The sequence below is a fragment of the Diorhabda carinulata genome, chromosome 12 (genome assembly GCF_026250575.1).
Source record: "Diorhabda carinulata isolate Delta chromosome 12, icDioCari1.1, whole genome shotgun sequence".
Lineage (NCBI taxonomy): Eukaryota > Metazoa > Arthropoda > Insecta > Coleoptera > Chrysomelidae > Diorhabda > Diorhabda carinulata.
This window is the reverse complement of record NC_079471.1, coordinates 409,623-431,773: the sequence shown is the minus strand read 5'-3', so window position 1 is coordinate 431,773 and position 22,151 is coordinate 409,623. Positions and strand designations below refer to the sequence as shown.

The following is a 22,151-nucleotide window of genomic DNA, read 5'->3' as shown; positions in this document are numbered from 1 at the left end:
GTAAATAAAAATTGATTTGGCAACATTGCGGTACTAATATTTGAATTATACGTTTCCAAAGAACGTTATGTACTAAACGGCGTTACCTTTTTTTTTTGTTTTTGGTTTTATTCAAAAATTTAGGATGAAACTTTTTTTTCAACTAAATATTTGGGATTTTTTAGAAAATTGGAAAAATAATGAACGATCAGAATGAAATTACTCATTTTCCTTAAAATTATTTATAAATAAACTGCGTTACCTTTTTTGGTTTTATTCAAAAATTCAGTTATTTTCTTAAAAAAAAGGTTTAAGTAAACACTTTTTATTTAAATATTTGGAAATTTTGCGAAAATTTGGAAAATAATGAACGAGCAGAATGAAACTAGTCATTTTCCTTAAAATTATTTATAAATAAACTGCGTTACCTTTTTTGGTTTTATTCAAAAATTCAGTTATTTTCTTAAAAAAAAGTTTAAGTAAACACTTTTTATTTAAATATTTGGAAATTTTGCGAAAATTTGGAAAATAATGAACGATCAGAATGAAATTAGTCATTTTCCTTAAAATTATTTATAAATAAACTGCGTTACCTTTTTTGGTTTTATTCAAAAATTCAGTTATTTTCTTAAAAAAAAGTTTAAGTAAACACTTTTTATTTAAATATTTGGAAATTTTGCGAAAATTTGGAAAATAATGAACGAGCAGAATGAAACTAATCATTTTCCTTAAAATTATTTATAAATAAACTGCGTTACCTTTTTTGGTTTTATTCAAAAATTCAGTTATTTTCTTAAAAAAAAGTTTAAGTAAACACTTTTTATTTAAATATTTGGAAATTTTGCGAAAATTTGGAAAATAATGAACGATCAGAATGAAATTAGTCATTTTCCTTAAAATTATTTATAAATAAACTGCGTTACCTTTTTTGGTTTTATTCAAAAATTCAGTTATTTTCTTAAAAAAAAGGTTTAAGTAAACACTTTTTATTTAAATATTTGGAAATTTTGCGAAAATTTGGAAAATAATGAACGATCAGAATGAAATTAGTCATTTTCCTTAAAATTATTTACAAATAAACTGCGTTACCTTTTTTGATTTTATTCAAAAATTTAGTTATTTTCTTAAAAAAAAGGTTTAAGTAAACACTTTTTATTTAAATATTTGGAAATTTTGCGAAAATTTGGAAAATAATGAACGATCAGTATGAAATTAGTCATTTTCCTTAAAATTATTTATAAATAAACTGCGTTACCTTTTTTGGTTTTATTCAAAAATTCAGTAATTTTCTTAAAAAAAAGTTTAAGTAAACACTTTTTATTTAAATATTTGGAAATTTTGCGAAAATTTGGAAAATAATGAACGATCAGAATGAAATTAGTCATTTTCCTTAAAATTATTTATAAATAAACTGCGTTACCTTTTTTGGTTTTATTCAAAAATTCAGTTATTTTCTTAAAAAAAAGTTTAAGTAAACACTTTTTATTTAAATATTTGGAAATTTTGCGAAAATTTGGAAAATAATGAACGATCAGAATGAAATTAGTCATTTTCCTTAAAATTATTTATAAATAAACTGCGTTACCTTTTTTGGTTTTATTCAAAAATTCAGTTATTTTCTTAAAAAAAAGTTTAAGTAAACACTTTTTATTTAAATATTTGGAAATTTTGCGAAAATTTGGAAAATAATGAACGATCAGAATGAAATTAGTCATTTTCCTTAAAATTATTTATAAATAAACTGCGTTACCTTTTTTGGTTTTATTCAAAAATTCAGTTATTTTCTTAAAAAAAAGGTTTAAGTAAACACTTTTTATTTAAATATTTGGAAATTTTGGGAACATTTGGAAAATAATGAACGATCAGAATGAAATTAGTCATTTTCCTTAAAATTATTTACAAATAAACTGCGTTACCTTTTTTGATTTTATTCAAAAATTTAGTTATTTTCTTAAAAAAAAGGTTTAAGTAAACACTTTTTATTTAAATATTTGGAAATTTTGGGAACATTTGGAAAATAATGAACGATCAGAATGAAATTAGTCATTTTCCTTAAAATTATTTATAAATAAACTGCGTTACCTTTTTTGGTTTTATTCAAAAATTCAGTTATTTTCTTAAAAAAAAGTTTAAGTAAACACTTTTTATTTAAATATTTGGAAATTTTGCGAAAATTTGGAAAATAATGAACGATCAGAATGAAATTAGTCATTTTCCTTAAAATTATTTATAAATAAACTGCGTTACCTTTTTTGGTTTTATTCAAAAATTCAGTTATTTTCTTAAAAAAAAGGTTTAAGTAAACACTTTTTATTTAAATATTTGGAAATTTTGCGAAAATTTGGAAAATAATGAACGATCAGAATGAAATTAGTCATTTTCCTTAAAATTATTTACAAATAAACTGCGTTACCTTTTTTGATTTTATTCAAAAATTTAGTTATTTTCTTAAAAAAAAGGTTTAAGTAAACACTTTTTATTTAAATATTTGGAAATTTTGCGAAAATTTGGAAAATAATGAACGATCAGTATGAAATTACTCATTTTCCTTAAAATTATTTATAAATAAACTGCGTTACCTTTTTTGGTTTTATTCAAAAATTTAGTTATTTTCTTAAAAAAAAGGTTTAAGTAAACACTTTTTATTTAAATATTTGGAAATTTTGCGAAAATTTGGAAAATAATGAACGATCAGTATGAAATTCCTTAAAATTATTTATAAATAAACTGCGTTACCTTTTTTGGTTTTATTCAAAAATTCAGTTATTTTCTTAAAAAAAAAGGTTTAAGTAAACACTTTTTATTTAAATATTTGGAAATTTTGCGAAAATTTGGAAAATAATGAACGATCAGAATGAAATTAGTCATTTTCCTTAAAATTATTTATAAATAAACTGCGTTACCTTTTTTGGTTTTATTCAAAAATTTAGTTATTTTCTTAAAAAAAAGGTTTAAGTAAACACTTTTTATTTAAATATTTGGAAATTTTGCGAAAATTTGGAAAATAATGAACGATCAGTATGAAATTCCTTAAAATTATTTATAAATAAACTGCGTTACCTTTTTTGGTTTTATTCAAAAATTCAGTTATTTTCTTAAAAAAAAAGGTTTAAGTAAACACTTTTTATTTAAATATTTGGAAATTTTGCGAAAATTTGGAAAATAATGAACGATCAGAATGAAATTAGTCATTTTCCTTAAAATTATTTATAAATAAACTGCGTTACCTTTTTTGGTTTTATTCAAAAATTCAGTTATTTTCTTAAAAAAAAGGTTTAAGTAAACACTTTTTATTTAAATATTTGGAAATTTTGGGAACATTTGGAAAATAATGAACGATCAGAATGAAATTAGTCATTTTCCTTAAAATTATTTACAAATAAACTGCGTTACCTTTTTTGATTTTATTCAAAAATTTAGTTATTTTCTTAAAAAAAAGGTTTAAGTAAACACTTTTTATTTAAATATTTGGAAATTTTGGGAACATTTGGAAAATAATGAACGATCAGAATGAAATTAGTCATTTTCCTTAAAATTATTTATAAATAAACTGCGTTACCTTTTTTGGTTTTATTCAAAAATTCAGTTATTTTCTTAAAAAAAAGTTTAAGTAAACACTTTTTATTTAAATATTTGGAAATTTTGCGAAAATTTGGAAAATAATGAACGATCAGAATGAAATTAGTCATTTTCCTTAAAATTATTTATAAATAAACTGCGTTACCTTTTTTGGTTTTATTCAAAAATTCAGTTATTTTCTTAAAAAAAAGGTTTAAGTAAACACTTTTTATTTAAATATTTGGAAATTTTGCGAAAATTTGGAAAATAATGAACGATCAGAATGAAATTAGTCATTTTCCTTAAAATTATTTACAAATAAACTGCGTTACCTTTTTTGATTTTATTCAAAAATTTAGTTATTTTCTTAAAAAAAAGGTTTAAGTAAACACTTTTTATTTAAATATTTGGAAATTTTGCGAAAATTTGGAAAATAATGAACGATCAGTATGAAATTACTCATTTTCCTTAAAATTATTTATAAATAAACTGCGTTACCTTTTTTGGTTTTATTCAAAAATTCAGTAATTTTCTTAAAAAAAAGTTTAAGTAAACACTTTTTATTTAAATATTTGGAAATTTTGCGAAAATTTGGAAAATAATGAACGATCAGAATGAAATTAGTCATTTTCCTTAAAATTATTTATAAATAAACTGCGTTACCTTTTTTGGTTTTATTCAAAAATTCAGTTATTTTCTTAAAAAAAAGGTTTAAGTAAACACTTTTTATTTAAATATTTGGAAATTTTGGGAACATTTGGAAAATAATGAACGATCAGAATGAAATTAGTCATTTTCCTTAAAATTATTTACAAATAAACTGCGTTACCTTTTTTGATTTTATTCAAAAATTTAGTTATTTTCTTAAAAAAAAGGTTTAAGTAAACACTTTTTATTTAAATATTTGGAAATTTTGGGAACATTTGGAAAATAATGAACGATCAGAATGAAATTAGTCATTTTCCTTAAAATTATTTATAAATAAACTGCGTTACCTTTTTTGGTTTTATTCAAAAATTCAGTTATTTTCTTAAAAAAAAGTTTAAGTAAACACTTTTTATTTAAATATTTGGAAATTTTGCGAAAATTTGGAAAATAATGAACGATCAGAATGAAATTAGTCATTTTCCTTAAAATTATTTATAAATAAACTGCGTTACCTTTTTTGGTTTTATTCAAAAATTCAGTTATTTTCTTAAAAAAAAGGTTTAAGTAAACACTTTTTATTTAAATATTTGGAAATTTTGCGAAAATTTGGAAAATAATGAACGATCAGAATGAAATTAGTCATTTTCCTTAAAATTATTTACAAATAAACTGCGTTACCTTTTTTGATTTTATTCAAAAATTTAGTTATTTTCTTAAAAAAAAGGTTTAAGTAAACACTTTTTATTTAAATATTTGGAAATTTTGCGAAAATTTGGAAAATAATGAACGATCAGTATGAAATTACTCATTTTCCTTAAAATTATTTATAAATAAACTGCGTTACCTTTTTTGGTTTTATTCAAAAATTTAGTTATTTTCTTAAAAAAAAGGTTTAAGTAAACACTTTTTATTTAAATATTTGGAAATTTTGCGAAAATTTGGAAAATAATGAACGATCAGTATGAAATTCCTTAAAATTATTTATAAATAAACTGCGTTACCTTTTTTGGTTTTATTCAAAAATTCAGTTATTTTCTTAAAAAAAAAGGTTTAAGTAAACACTTTTTATTTAAATATTTGGAAATTTTGCGAAAATTTGGAAAATAATGAACGATCAGAATGAAATTAGTCATTTTCCTTAAAATTATTTATAAATAAACTGCGTTACCTTTTTTTTCTTATTCAAAAATTTAGTTATTTTGTTAAAAAAACTTTTATGTAAACACTAAACTAAAATTTCGTAAATAAAAATTGATATGGCAACATTGCGGTACTAATATTTAAATTATACGTTTCCAAAGGACATTATGTACTAAAAAAGTATAAATTACCGTTGATGTCTTGTAAAATTAAAAGACATGCTACTGTTGAAGCGAATAATAATAATTTTCAAAGTTATCAATTCCTGAAATCGGCTCTGACTCGATTTCTCATAACGACGGGGGCCCCTACAGACAAGTAGCGTAGGTTTACCATATAATGGGCCGTTTACAGTGTCGCTTGATATCATCCCATGATCATAAATTGTATTATGGAGATTCTTGTCTACGTTTCACGTAAAAACGATAAGAATTATAGACGTGAACGTTGTACGATTATTTTTACATTACATTTTACGTATTTAACCTCGTTTCAGACTAAATTATTAAATATTTTCATCAAAAACAAACTAATATGGAAAAAATAAGGCAAATTGAGGTTATTTTCGACCAATTTCTCGGTATTGCTGACGTGCCTAAATGCACGTTTTCAAATAGACATCCTGTATATATATTATTGAAATGAGAATCAATAATTTCTAGGTTATAATCGTAAAGGTTTCCAATTGCTTATTGGTAAGAAAGCGTAAATTATAAGTTTTTCGTGGTTGGCAGTCAACGTGTTAATTAAACAAAACATAACCTCAAAACGCACATTTACTTATTTCTTATAATTTCTTAATAAAAAACGATGGAAGGAAACTTTCAAGGTTAAACTATTAGGACGCCATCTATTGTACTAGTAACATAACGTATTAATATTTACGTACTTAAATACTTACGTGACCAAGATCTTTTTCTTCTTTTTTGGGTTTTTTTAATTCTGGTTCTTGAGGTGTGCGCGGTCTGTATTTTTCTGCGGGCGATATTGAATTCCTCTGTAACGAAATTATAAAATTCCTACTAAAGAACCCTGTAAATCGATTTACAATATACTAACACCGCCACCGTTCAATAGATGGCGATACTTGTTCATTATAATAATTGAAATTGCATTTCTATATACAATACAAATGATATCATGGGAAAGATATTTTTTAAATATTTAATTGTAGATGTTAATTGGATCGGAAGGTGAAAATCGATCGGTTCGAATGAAATTCACCTTTATAGCATTGATATCATTTAATAGATGGCGCTCTACGTATAATAATTCAAAACTACTAAAATACGAAATTTATAACGAGGGATGTCCGATATTTTATTCCTCTCAATGGATGTAAATAATTACAGTGGTGGAGTAATTATTTTATTTATAGGGGGTCCATAATTAAATAATTCTAAGTACAATTGTATATTTTTTAATTTACAGTGACCAGTCGATGATTATTTCATAATGTAATAGCTTTTTATAAAGTAATAACTTATACAGGGTGTCCCAACGAAGGTCAACGTTAATTTGATACACCAAACCAAGGGGTGGAATTAATTTGAAAAAAATTGGTGGTTTTGGATAATACTGACGGATACATATATACAAGGGAAATTTAAAATTTTAAAATTTAAAAACCCAGTTTTCTCCAAAGTTTTAACAATTTTTATTAATATCTCCGAAAATATTGATATTAGAAAAAAAAGTTTTAAACAAAAAATGAAGTTCTTGAGAAACTCTATAAAAAATGTTTTATACGTTTTTTACGTAAATTCGTTATTTTGGCTGTTATGAATCAAAATATGTCGACAAAAGTCATATTGAGAAACATAACCTAAAAATGAAGTGATTTTGTTGAAATTTTTTCCAAAGTTCGTCGTTGATTAGAGGAAATAATTTCTAAGAGAATTTTTACCAACCAAGTTTCTTTGGCCCCCCTCCCAGTCCCCTTCAAAGTTTTAAAAATTTTTCGAAATATCTCCGAAAATATTGATATTAGAAAAAAAAGTTTCAAACATAAAATGAAGTTCTTGAAAAACTCTATCAAAAAGGTTATATACTTTTTTTACGTAAACTCATTATTTTGGCTGTTATGAATTAAAATATATCGACAAAAGTCATATTGGGAAACCTAACCTAAAAAATGGGCGTAGACGTGTACCTAAACGTTTTTACCTCTGGCATTTTGACTCAATTAAATGTAATTTCGTATTGAAAAACTAAATATAAACAAAAATTACATTTTTTACGTAAAACGTACGAGGGTTATCCAAAAAGTTTTCCACTAAAAATGTCAAACTTTATAATGACAATGTCAAATTTGACGTAATCACGTCGGTGTTGCCATATCTCAAAACTCAAGTAATGCAACCCTCGTAATGTTTAAATTTAGTACTGTCTGCATACTTAAAACGTTAATCATCGCGTTTTCAGGATTTGGAAGGTGTTGTGGATAGTTGCAGTGGGGTGTAGAATGTATAATTAAAAGTAAAAGTTTGAGATTTGACATTGACAAGTTGGATTTTTATGTAAATAATAATTCGCGCGGCGCCTTTTATCTGTTTTTTTTATAAATAGTGAACGCGCTTTTGATATAATTTTTTTAGTAGCTAGATATTTATTTCTAAAAAAGTCTATTCATTTTTTTTTCTAGAACTTTTTAGAATTTTATTAAGGTATATAAATTTTATGATATCGAATTTTAAATCCGCATCTGTAGTGGAAAAAGCCGGAAAATATAAAATGGAAAATCTTGGTAGTTTTACAATTCGTCTCGACATGTTCCGAGTAATTTCTCCGAGTCGAGTCGATTCGATGAAGCTTTTATTTCCTCCGGGGAATTTGTCCGAGTCGAGAAATGAAACTATACGGAACCGAAACACGTATTTTGTCACCAGAATGTCGGAATCTGGCGGAAGAAAAAAAAAAAGAGCAATTTCCTTCTATTGCTGTTCCAACTACTGCGGAATACTTTTCATTGCCACATGTTACTGTCGACTTCGATCTCCCATTTGTAAACATAGGCGTACCGCCACAACATAAACCCGGAAAACCGTTTTTCAATTTAAAAGAGTGAAAAACAGTCATTATCTATCTACATTTCAACCATAGATAAAAATATATTTTTGCGTCTGAACAAGCACTTATTTATACAAGAAAGAAATTTCTAGAATATTCTAGAAAGTAATGAAATGTATAAAAACAACTTCACGGTCCGTGTCGTGGACGAGTAACAATAAATTTTGCACCAACAAATGTTTCTTCCAATGCAATGGGATAGTATTTTCCATTATTTATCAATTCCTATACGAGGTGTGATTAATAAGTAACGATGTCTACCGCGTCTGCAGACAAATCAGTACAGCCGTTGTAGGAAACCGATGGGATCTATACCAAGACTAATAATCTCTTACCATAAGTTAACCATACTCCAGGCCTCTCTGTACGGTTCGAGTGTTTGTTACCACCCATAGTGGTGAATTATACGTCTATTTGACATTTTTATGTAAAATTTTCATCTGAAAGTACCAAATCGTCTTTGTGAATAAGTGAATCGAATGAAAAACAATTTTTGAAAACTGGATCATTCCGGAACCCTACGGATGCTACGTACATGTTCTTTCTTTTCCGAGTTGTCACATTGTTAGGCGGAAATAAATGGGTTTTATTGTGTGGAAATTCCCGCGACATCTGGTTCTGAGTTTCAGTTTAACTTTTTCTTTATTTTCAATACGACAAAGATTAAAAGGATTGGTTTATGTCTTTCCAAATAATTAAAAAGTTATTTATATAAAAACAAACTATATGTCACTGAAGACGATAATTTGGTGATCGAAACCTGTCTGTAATTGCCATCTATTATCAATACCAATATGGAGGTGTACTGACGTCACAATATAGTAAACAATTAACGAAAGTTCCCGCTAAAACTTTCAATACCAATATGGAGGTGTACTGACGTCACAATATAGTAAACAATTAACGAAAGTTCCCGCTAAAACTTTCAATACCAATATGGAGGTGCACTGACGTCACAATATAGTAAACAATTAACGAAAGTTCCCGCTAAAACTTTCAATACCAATATGGAGGTGCACCGACGTCACAATATAGTAAACAATCAACGAAAGTTCCCGCTAAAACTTTCAATACCAATATGGAGGTGCACTGACGTCACAATATAGTAAACAATTAACGAAAGTTCCCGCTAAAACTTTCAATACCGATATGGAGGTGCACTGACGTCACAATATAGTAAACAATCAACGAAATTTCCCGCTAAAACTTTCATTACCGATATGGAGGTGCACTGACGTCACAATATAGTAAACAATCAACGAAAGTTCCCGCTAAAACTTTCAATACCGATATGGAGGTGCACTGACGTCACAATATAGTAAACAATCAACGAAAGTTCCCGCTAAAACTTTCAATACCAATATGGAGGTGCACTGACGTCACAATATAGTAAACAATTAACGAAAGTTCCCGCTAAAACTTTCAATACCGATATGGAGGTGCACTGACGTCACAATATAGTAAACAATCAACGAAATTTCCCGCTAAAACTTTCATTACCGATATGGAGGTGCACTGACGTCACAATATAGTAAACACACAACGAAATTTCCCGCTAAAACTTTCATTACCGATATGGAGGTGCACTGACGTCACAATATAGTAAACAATCAACGAAATTTCCCGCTAAAACTTTCATTACCGATATGGAGGTGCACTGACGTCACAATATAGTAAACAATTAACGAAAGTTCCCGCTAAAACTTTCAATACCAATATGGAGGTGCACTGACGTCACAATATAGTAAACAATCAACGAAAGTTCCCGCTAAAACTTTCAATACCGATATGGAGGTGCACTGACGTCACAATATAGTAAACAATCAACGAAAGTTCCCGCTAAAACTTTCAATACCAATATGGAGGTGCACTGACGTCACAATATAGTAAACAATCAACGAAAGTTCCCGCTAAAACTTTCAATACCGATATGGAGGTGCACTGACGTCACAATATAGTAAACAATCAACGAAAGTTCCCGCTAAAACTTTCAATACCAATATGGAGGTGCACTGACGTCACAATATAGTAAACAATCAACGAAATTTCCCGCTAAAACTTTCATTACCGATATGGAGGTGCACTGACGTCACAATATAGTAAACAATCAACGAAAGTTCCCGCTAAAACTTTCAATACCGATATGGAGGTGCACTGACGTCACAATATAGTAAACAATCAACGAAAGTTCCCGCTAAAACTTTCATTACCGATATGGAGGTGCACTGACGTCACAATATAGTAAACAATCAACGAAAGTTCCCGCTAAAACTTTCATTACCGATATGGAGGTGCACTGACGTCACAATATAGTAAACAATCAACGAAAGTTCCCGCTAAAACTTTCATTACCGATATGGAGGTGCACTGACGTCACAATATAGTAAACAATCAACGAAAGTTCCCGCTAAAACTTTCAATACCGATATGGAGGTGCACTGACGTCACAATATAGTAAACAATCAACGAAAGTTCCCGCTAAAACTTTCAATACCAATATGGAGGTGCACTGACGTCACAATATAGTAAACAATTAACGAAAGTTCCCGCTAAAACTTTCAATACCGATATGGAGGTGCACTGACGTCACAATATAGTAAACAATCAACGAAATTTCCCGCTAAAACTTTCATTACCGATATGGAGGTGCACTGACGTCACAATATAGTAAACAATCAACGAAAGTTCCCGCTAAAACTTTCAATACCGATATGGAGGTGCACTGACGTCACAATATAGTAAACAATCAACGAAATTTCCCGCTAAAACTTTCATTACCGATATGGAGGTGCACTGACGTCACAATATAGTAAACACACAACGAAATTTCCCGCTAAAACTTTCATTACCGATATGGAGGTGCACTGACGTCACAATATAGTAAACAATCAACGAAATTTCCCGCTAAAACTTTCATTACCGATATGGAGGTGCACTGACGTCACAATATAGTAAACAATTAACGAAAGTTCCCGCTAAAACTTTCATTACCGATATGGAGGTGCACTGACGTCACAATATAGTAAACAATCAACGAAAGTTCCCGCTAAAACTTTCAATACCGATATGGAGGTGCACTGACGTCACAATATAGTAAACAATCAACGAAAGTTCCCGCTAAAACTTTCAATACCAATATGGAGGTGCACTGACGTCACAATATAGTAAACAATCAACGAAATTTCCCGCTAAAACTTTCAATACCGATATGGAGGTGCACTGACGTCACAATATAGTAAACAATCAACGAAATTTCCCGCTAAAACTTTCATTACCGATATGGAGGTGCACTGACGTCACAATATAGTAAACAATCAACGAAATTTCCCGCTAAAACTTTCAATACCGATATGGAGGTGCACTGACGTCACAATATAGTAAACAATCAACGAAATTTCCCGCTAAAACTTTCATTACCGATATGGAGGTGCACTGACGTCACAATATAGTAAACAATCAACGAAATTTCCCGCTAAAACTTTCATTACCGATATGGAGGTGCACTGACGTCACAATATAGTAAACAATCAACGAAATTTCCCGCTAAAACTTTCATTACCGATATGGAGGTGCACTGACGTCACAATATAGTAAACAATCAACGAAATTTCCCGCTAAAACTTTCATTACCGATATGGAGGTGCACTGACGTCACAATATAGTAAACAATCAACGACTTTCTTAATTTATTTTATTGGTTTTAATTAAAAATATTTATTGGCATTGAATAATACATGGAGATTTAGACTTTGTTATATTTCGACATAATCATTGGCTGCAAATTAACTTTAATTGTTGGAAAATTTACAATGATAATGGAAATACAGGGGAAAAAAATAGATTTAGATATAAATCTGTAAATTCGTATATAATAAAATTACCGGCAGTCAAAACAAATTGATTTAAATGGCGGATTGTATCGGATGTTTACTATTTAATGACGTCACTCGTAGCTGATTTCTGCCCCGTCTTTATCTAATCATATTAACGAAATGTTCCCCAAAATCCTCCCTTGTAATAAAACATTTTCCATTTTAAATGAATACTAAAATGAACTTCCTCCCTCGAAGAGATCGGTAAATGGGGCACAAATGCTTCGGAAATCGCTTAAGACGCATGATAAAGTGTATTAATCGTTTGGGAAACAATAAAACCCGTATCTATGTCGTGTCTATCTCGAAACTTATATAAAAGACAGATTTTAGTGTTTTTGAACCACATCAGCATAAGATATATCTCGTAGAACTGTTGAAATTTGAATTATTCGATACAGTCCTGCGTTCTTTTTTTTTTGGAAACAAAGTACATAGCAGCTTTATTGTGTGTAGAGCCATCGAGGCCCAAGACAAAATAAAACTGCCACAAATCCCTCTCTCTTTTTCTCTCTCTCTCCTTTTTTTTTCTTTGGGATGAAAAGGGACCGCGTTTCCTTTTTCCGCTATATCCGCATTATCACTGTGTATAACGAGTGAAACAACTGCTGTTTTATTTACGTAAAAGTTTTAAGGGCCACTCTTTCGCATGAAGGGTTTACCGGGGGTCTAAAGGGCGTTAGGTCGGTGCCACGTGTCTGTTTCAACTTGTTTAATTACCAAAATGAAATAAAAAATAAGTGAACAATAATATTTGACGTGTAAAAAAAAAATCGATAAGAAACCGAAGAAAAGTTACGTAAATATTTACAATTTTCCAATTTATTAATTAATAATAGAAATTTCGTTTTTATTTTTCGTGCGATCCTCCTTCGGTTCCGTTCGTTTGTATATTTTGACCATTTAATTGAGAATAGCTAACATAGCGTGCGGCGGGAGAGGCGGCGACGGGCGTCTTCCTCAATTAAAACTTAGTTGAAACATTTACACTTGGGTCTGTTTTATTTGCGCAGCTCGAAAACTGAGACCGCTCAATTCGTCGGCGAATTTAGGAGCGACTCGAAATGGAGTGTTAAATAATAGAGACTAGGATAAAACGTTCGCAGGCGGCGTTCATTGCCGTGAATGGAAACTCGGCAAACACTAATTACAAAATAAATTTTGATATACCGCAATTTCCGTATGATTTGACATTGCGCGATCGCTACACGTTTATTTTCCCCAAAAAAGTACAGTCTCTATACATATTGTAGGCGCGTCGACAACAGAGCCCGTTTTCAAGAATTTCTTGTACGTCTTCTGCACCAAGCTCCATCCTGCGTGATACGACGGATGTTAGCGAGTGTTGGATCGTTTTGCCGACGCAAAACTTCGAGTTAACTTTGGTTTGTAACATGACCTTCAAAAAAGTACAGTTACTCATTGATACCTGCCCACGAACATATCCAAGAAAGGTTTAAATCTTTTCTAATAAAGATTTGAGGATTCTGGTTGTTTCTGTATCCATATTTCGTTAGTTATTACAGATATAGGTCGTCGAGATCGCGGCGCGTCGACAACAGAGCCCGTTTTCAAGAATTTCTTGTACGTCTTCTGCACCAAGCTCCATCCTGCGTGATACGAGGGATATTATCGAGTGTTGGATCGTTTTGCCGACGTAAATCTTCGAGATAACTTTGGTTTTTTTCCGTGACCCTCAAAAAAGTACAGTCCTAACCCCACTATACCTCAGAGAGGTTTAATTCTTCTTTAATAAAGATTTGAGGATTCTAGTCGTTTCTGTATCCATATTTCGTTAGTTATTACAGATATAGGTCGTCGAGATCGCGGCGCGTCGACAACAGAGCCCGTTTTTAAGAATTTCTTGTACGTCTTCTACACCAAGCTCCATCCTGCATGATACGACGGATGTTAGCGAGTGTTGGATCGTTTTGCCGACGCAAAACTTCGAGTTAACTTTGGTTTGTAACATGACCTTCAAAAAAGTACAGTTACTCATTGATACCTGCCCACGAACATATCCAAGAAAGGTTTAAATCTTTTCTAATAAAGATTTGAGGATTCTGGTTGTTTCTGTATCCATATTTCGTTAGTTATTACAGATATAGGTCGTCGAGATCGCGGCGCGTCGACAACAGAGCCCGTTTTCAAGAATTTCTTGTACGTCTTCTGCACCAAGCTCCATCCTGCGTGATACGAGGGATATTATCGAGTGTTGGATCGTTTTGCCGACGTAAATCTTCGAGATAACTTTGGTTTTTTTCCGTGACCCTCAAAAAAGTACAGTCCTAACCCCACTATACCTCAGAGAGGTTTAATTCTTCTTTAATAAAGATTTGAGGATTCTAGTCGTTTCTGTATCCATATTTCGTTAGTTATTACAGATATAGGTCGTCGAGATCGCGGCGCGTCGACAACAGAGCCCGTTTTTAAGAATTTCTTGTACGTCTTCTACACCAAGCTCCATCCTGCATGATACGACGGATGTTAGCGAGTGTTGGATCGTTTTGCCGACGCAAAACTTCGAGTTAACTTTGGTTTGTAACATGACCTTCAAAAAAGTACAGTTACTCATTGATACCTGCCCACGAACATATCCAAGAAAGGTTTAAATCTTTTCTAATAAAGATTTGAGGATTCTGGTTGTTTCTGTATCCATATTTCGTTAGTTATTACAGATATAGGTCGTCGAGATCGCGGCGCGTCGACAACAGAGCCCGTTTTCAAGAATTTCTTGTACGTCTTCTGCACCAAGCTCCATCCTGCGTGATACGAGGGATATTATCGAGTGTTGGATCGTTTTGCCGACGTAAATCTTCGAGATAACTTTGGTTTTTTTCCGTGACCCTCAAAAAAGTACAGTCCTAACCCCACTATACCTCAGAGAGGTTTAATTCTTCTTTAATAAAGATTTGAGGATTCTAGTCGTTTCTGTATCCATATTTCGTTAGTTATTACAGATATAGGTCGTCGAGATCGCGGCGCGTCGACAACAGAGCCCATTTTTAAGAATTTCTCGTACGTTTTGAACGATTTGGTAGCGGAGAGTTCGGAAATTGTTTTGAAATTCGATAGTTTCGTAAACTGTATGAAGCACGAACAAAATTATTTAACGTATCCAATATTTCTACAAAATTTAAATCTAGAAATATCCGCATTTCTTTTATACGTAAAAGCACTTGAGACGAATGGATACGCCTTTGTTGTATTTTCGGTGAAAGCAACCACTGCGGCCCTTCCGTCTTATAAATTGATTATCTCTTAAAAGCCTCCGCGATTTTTCAAAAATTACTTTCAGACGCTCCCCGAATAGGCCGCCATCCATTCTAATTTGGCTCGAGAGGGTTTTTAAAATAATATCCGAGATGAATTAGATTCGGCTGGCGACCTTACGAAAAGTAAGAGTAGAAAAGAAAAAAAAACCCGGTACACTGATAAAAATACTCCGTCTCGAATATATTAAATCGAAACGAGAACTTGAATATTGGGATAGTTAATTGCGAGACGCCCCCTCGATTCGACCCTGGTTTCACGTAACGGCCATCAACAACAGTATAATTAAGAGCGGGTTCAACAAGTGCTCAAAGTTGGTGGCGTCGAGCGAGCGGAATTAGGAAGTTCGCCACGCCACTGTAAGGATAATTACTACAATAATTAGTCCAATTAACCGAACTTGCGCTGTTACAATCTCGAGGCTCTCCTGACGACTTGCCACTTGGCTCGTTCCACTGATATTGCGGGTGTTAATAGAGGTGGGCGGTTACGTTACAACGTATCGATAACGTTAAATAATAACCAAATTAATTACATAGATCGATTTTTGAAATATGCTACAAGTAACTCGTTAAAATTATTAAATTAATCACTTGTAGACGAAGATGAGGACACCAGGTGACAAAAAAATAGTTTTACTGCTCGAAATAAACTAGATTTAAAAAAAAACGAAAATTTAAAAAGGTTACAACCCTTAGATTTTCGATCGAAAATGATGAATATGTGTTTTAACGCTTAATGTCTTCTGTAGTGTTGCTTACGAGACGAGACAGGAGAATGGAATGTCTCGTCTCGAGTTTTGTCTCGTATCTCGCGCGAGATTCATTTACGACTGAAACACATTCATAAATTTAGGGCAATTAATTTGTGTGGGGTTTCGAGTATCGGGGAAACGATTTCTTTTAGTTTAGTGTACGAAACGAGTATTTAAAATCTCGTCTTGTTTTGCAAAAAAGTGGAATATCTCGTCTCGAGCTTTGCCTCATCTCGTATCAACAATTTTTTTAGTATATTCTACGAAACGAGTATAAAAAATCTCGTCTTGTTTCGCGAAAAAGTGGAATATCTCGTCTCGACCTTTGCCTCATCTCGTATCAACAATTTCTTTTAGTGTAGTCTACGTAACGAGTATGAAAAATCTCGTCTTGTTTCGCGAAAAAGTGGAATATCTCGTCTCGACCTTTGCCTCATCTCGTATCAACAATTTTTTTAGTTTATTCTACGAAAGAAGTATGAAAAATCTCGTCTTGTTTCGCGAAAAAGTGGAATATCTCGTCTCGACCTTTGCCTCATCTCGTATCAACAATTTCTTTTAGTGTAGTCTACGTAACGAGTATGAAAAATCTCGTCTTGTTTCGCGAAAAAGTGGAATATCTCGTCTCGACCTTTGCCTCATCTCGTATCAACAATTAATTTAGTTTATTCTACGAAACGAGTATGAAAAATCTCGTCTTGTTTCGCGAAAAAGTGGAATATCTCGTCTCGACCTTTGCCTCATCTCGTATCAACAATTTTTTTAGTATATTCTACGAAACGAGTATGAAAAATCTCGTCTTGTTTCGCGAAAAAGTGGAATATCTCGTCTCGACCTTTGCCTCATCTCGTATCAACAATTTTTTTAGTTTATTCTACGAAACGAGTATGAAAAATCTCGTCTTGTTTCGCGAAAAAGTGGAATATCTCGTCTCGACCTTTGCCTCATCTCGTATCAACAATTTTTTTAGTTTATTCTACGAAACGAGTATGAAAAATCTCGTCTTGTTTCGCGAAAAAGTGGAATATCTCGTCTCGACCTTTGCCTCATCTCGTATCAACAATTTTTTTAGTTTATTCTACGAAACGAGTATGAAAAATCTCGTCTTGTTTCGCGAAAAAGTGGAATATCTCGTCTCGACATTTGCCTCATCTCATATCAACAATTTTTTTAGTTTATTCTACGAAACGAGTATGAAAAATCTCGTCTTGTTTCGCGAAAAAGTGGAATATCTCGTCTCGACCTTTGCCTCATCTCGTATCAACAATTTTTTTAGTATATTCTACGAAACGAGTATGAAAAATCTCGTCTTGTTTCGCGAAAAAGTGGAATATCTCGTCTCGACCTTTGCCTCATCTCGTATCAACAATTTTTTTAGTATATTCTACGAAACGAGTATGAAAAATCTCGTCTTGTTTCGCGAAAAAGTGGAATATCTCGTCTCGACATTTGCCTCATCTCATATCAACAATTTTTTTAGTTTATTCTACGAAACGAGTATGAAAAATCTCGTCTTGTTTCGCGAAAAAGTGGAATATCTCGTCTCGACATTTGCCTCATCTCGTATCAACAATTTTTTTAGTATATTCTACGAAACGAGTATGAAAAATCTCGTCTTGTTTCGCGAAAAAGTGGAATATCTCGTCTCGACCTTTGCCTCATCTCGTATCAACAATTTCTTTTAGTGTAGTCTACGTAACGAGTATGAAAAATCTCGTCTTGTTTCGCGAAAAAGTGGAATATCTCGTCTCGACATTTGCCTCAACTCGTATCAACAATTTTTTTAGTATATTCTACGAAACGAGTATGAAAAATCTCGTCTTGTTTCGCGAAAAAGTGTAATATCTCGTCTCGACTTTTGCCTCATCTCGTATCAACAATTTTTTTAGTTTATTCTACGAAACGAGTATGAAAAATCTCGTCTTGTTTCGCGAAAAAGTGGAATATCTCGTCTCGACCTTTGCCTCATCTCGTATCAACAATTTTTTTAGTTTATTCTACGAAACGAGTATGAAAAATCTCGTCTTGTTTCGCGAAAAAGTGGAATATCTCGTCTCGACCTTTGCCTCATCTCGTATCAACAATTTCTTTTAGTTTATTCTACGAAACGAGTATGAAAAATCTCGTCTTGTTTCGCGAAAAAGTGGAATATCTCGTCTCGACATTTGCCTCATCTCGTATTAACAATTTTTTTAGTTTATTCTACGAAACGAGTATGAAAAATCTCGTCTTGTTTCGCGAAAAAGTGGAATATCTCGTCTCGACCTTTGCCTCATCTCGTATCAACAATTTTTTTAGTTTATTCTACGAAACGAGTATGAAAAATCTCGTCTTGTTTCGCGAAAAAGTGGAATATCTCGTCTCGACCTTTGCCTCATCTCGTATCAACAATTTTTTTAGTTTATTCTACGAAACGAGTATGAAAAATCTCGTCTTGTTTCGCGAAAAAGTGGAATATCTCGTCTCGACCTTTGCCTCATCTCGTATCAACAATTTCTTTTAGTTTATTCTACGAAACGAGTATGAAAAATCTCGTCTTGTTTCGCGAAAAAGTGGAATATCTCGTCTCGACATTTGCCTCATCTCGTATTAACAATTTTTTTAGTTTATTCTACGAAACGAGTATGAAAAATCTCGTCTTGTTTCGCGAAAAAGTGGAATATCTCGTCTCGACCTTTGCCTCATCTCATATCAACAATTTTTTTAGTTTATTCTACGAAACGAGTATGAAAAATCTCGTCTTGTTTCGCGAAAAAGTGGAATATCTCGTCTCGACCTTTGCCTCATCTCGTATCAACAATTTCTTTTAGTTTATTCTACGAAACGAGTATGAAAAATCTCGTCTTGTTTCGCGAAAAAGTGGAATATCTCGTCTCGACCTTTGCCTCATCTCGTATCAACAATTTCTTTTAGTGTAGTCTACGTAACGAGTATGAAAAATCTCGTCTTGTTTCGCGAAAAAGTGGAATATCTCGTCTCGACATTTGCCTCAACTCGTATCAACAATTTTTTTAGTATATTCTACGAAACGAGTATGAAAAATCTCGTCTTGTTTCGCGAAAAAGTGTAATATCTCGTCTCGACCTTTGCCTCATCTCGTATCAACAATTTTTTTAGTTTATTCTACGAAACGAGTATGAAAAATCTCGTCTTGTTTCGCGAAAAAGTGGAATATCTCGTCTCGACCTTTGCCTCATCTCGTATCAACAATTTTTTTAGTTTATTCTACGAAACGAGTATGAAAAATCTCGTCTTGTTTCGCGAAAAAGTGGAATATCTCGTCTCGACCTTTGCCTCATCTCGTATCAACAATTTCTTTTAGTTTATTCTACGAAACGAGTATGAAAAATCTCGTCTTGTTTCGCGAAAAAGTGGAATATCTCGTCTCGACATTTGCCTCATCTCGTATTAACAATTTTTTTAGTTTATTCTACGAAACGAGTATGAAAAATCTCGTCTTGTTTCGCGAAAAAGTGGAATATCTCGTCTCGACCTTTGCCTCATCTCGTATCAACAATTTTTTTAGTTTATTCTACGAAACGAGTATGAAAAATCTCGTCTTGTTTCGCGAAAAAGTGGAATATCTCGTCTCGACCTTTGCCTCATCTCGTATCAACAATTTTTTTAGTTTATTCTACGAAACGAGTATGAAAAATCTCGTCTTGTTTCGCAAAAAAGTGGAATATCTCGTCTCGACCTTTGCCTCATCTCGTATCAACAATTTCTTTTAGTTTATTCTACGAAACGAGTATGAAAAATCTCGTCTTGTTTCGCGAAAAAGTGGAATATCTCGTCTCGACATTTGCCTCATCTCGTATCAACAATTTTTTTAGTTTATTCTACGAAACGAGTATGAAAAATCTCGTCTTGTTTCGCGAAAAAGTGGAATATCTCGTCTCGACCTTTGCCTCATCTCGTATCAACAATTTTTTTAGTTTATTCTACGAAACGAGTATGAAAAATCTCGTCTTGTTTCGCGAAAAAGTGGAATATCTCGTCTCGACATTTGCCTCATCTCGTATCAACAATTTCTTTTAGTTTATTCTACGAAACGAGTATGAAAAATCTCGTCTTGTTTCGCGAAAAAGTGGAATATCTCGTCTCGACCTTTGCCTCATCTCGTATCAACAATTTTTTTAGTTTATTCTACGAAACGAGTATGAAAAATCTCGTCTTGTTTCGCGAAAAAGTGGAATATCTCGTCTCGACATTTGCCTCATCTCGTATTAACAATTTTTTTTAGTGTAACTTACGAAACGAGACGGAACTTTGTAAAATCTCGTCTTGTTTCGCAAAAAAGTGGCAACTCTTGTTCCGTCTCGAGTTTCGTCTCGTATCTCGCGCGAGATTCATTCATGACTCGAGTACTTTTGGGCAATTAATTTGTGGGGGTTTCGAGTATCAGGAAAACAGTTTTTTCAGTGTAGTTTACGAAACGAGACTAAACTTTGAAAAATCTCGTCATGTTTCGCAAAAAAAGTGGAAAGTCTCGTCTCGAATTTCGTGAAAAAAATAAGGAAACAATTTCGAACAATCGAAGAAATGTTAATTACAGTACGTAGATTTATTTGCGATAATGTACGAGGGTGGAGTTTGTACGGAGTTTCAATTTTTCTCAGTTCTTTTATATATAAAGCCGTCACACCTTTTTGTGCCGCACTCAATTTCAACTTTAAAAGCTACTACATTCGACATTCGTTGATCAAAGGCGTTTTGCGAAAGAGCAATCCCCTTGTTGTGTGTTCTCCCCCTCTTTGACTCACCAACCACCTCCGGAAACAGCCGACAAAAGGAACAAAAAAAAAAAAATAAAAATTCGATACTCGTCGGAGAAAGCCGAGACGCGTCAAATCATTTAATTATCATTTAAAGGGGTAGTTTGACGTTTAATTTTATATATACGAAATTTATAGTATAATTTATTTCGTACGAGGGTTGTTTGACATTCGAATACGTCAAATCTGACATCTGACATTTGACAAGTACGTTCGACAACTACTTTAGTCACTTTCGCCCCTATCTTATCACTATCTACCCTCAAATTCGATCCGTAATAGTTCCTCATCCACCGTATAATCCAGATTTAGTCCCCACATCACTTTATACCGCCCAGAACGTAGTAGAACCTTCTAAATTTTCACCTCCGGAACCATTTAGAACGTAGTTCAGTAGTTGCCCGATAGATGTCCGCTATGTCGAAGAGATAACGTCATCGAACGGACGTTGGAGTTAGTGACTAATCTGGTGAGATGACTACGGACGTTAACTCACTAAACCGATTCGTGATTTGTCACCCCTTATTACGGTTTACCCTTTTTATTACTATCTAGACAAGGGTCGATCCTCCCCGTTCGAATGGAGTCGTGACAGGAGATAAGGGAAATTCGTATTGAAATGTACTTATGGTTTCGAGATTTAATACTTGTACACCATAAGCGTCACCAGTTTAAATTCGAGGGGTAACTACGGGATGAATCTTTCGGTTGAATTGTCAAAATTCCCAATATTCCGAAATCCCAAAGTCTTACGGAGTTTAGGAGGTGTCTTCGTTATATTTTTTATCGGGAGAACAGAAAAGAAATATCAGGAGTAGATTTCCTCGTTATTCTACTATCCTGGTAGGAAACGGAAATAAAAATCGGTAAAATTACTTTCTAGATATACCTCGTATAAATAATCGTTTTTAATTTAACTTTTTCTTTTCAAATTATGTTTTTTTTAATAAAAAATCACTTTTAGGTTAATTACACGTATAAATTTTCGAATGTTTAAAAACAAAATAAATTATGACTGTGCCTCGTATATGCTTTTCATCTTTTTTGAATATCCAACTGTTTCTCGACTGTACCTTGTACCCT

The 22,151-nt window shown here is 32.2% G+C and overlaps 1 protein-coding gene across 1 annotated transcript in view; it reads right to left on the bottom strand.

Annotated features, from left to right (window-relative positions):
* LOC130900010 (transducin-like enhancer protein 4) overlaps positions 1-22,151 on the bottom strand; it is a 136,584-nt gene that overhangs the window by 10,122 nt on the left and 104,311 nt on the right. The window contains exon 8 of the mRNA XM_057810313.1: positions 6,227-6,322. Within this exon, the coding sequence (XP_057666296.1) occupies positions 6,227-6,322 (96 nt within the window). The remainder of the gene's footprint in view (positions 1-6,226; positions 6,323-22,151) is intronic.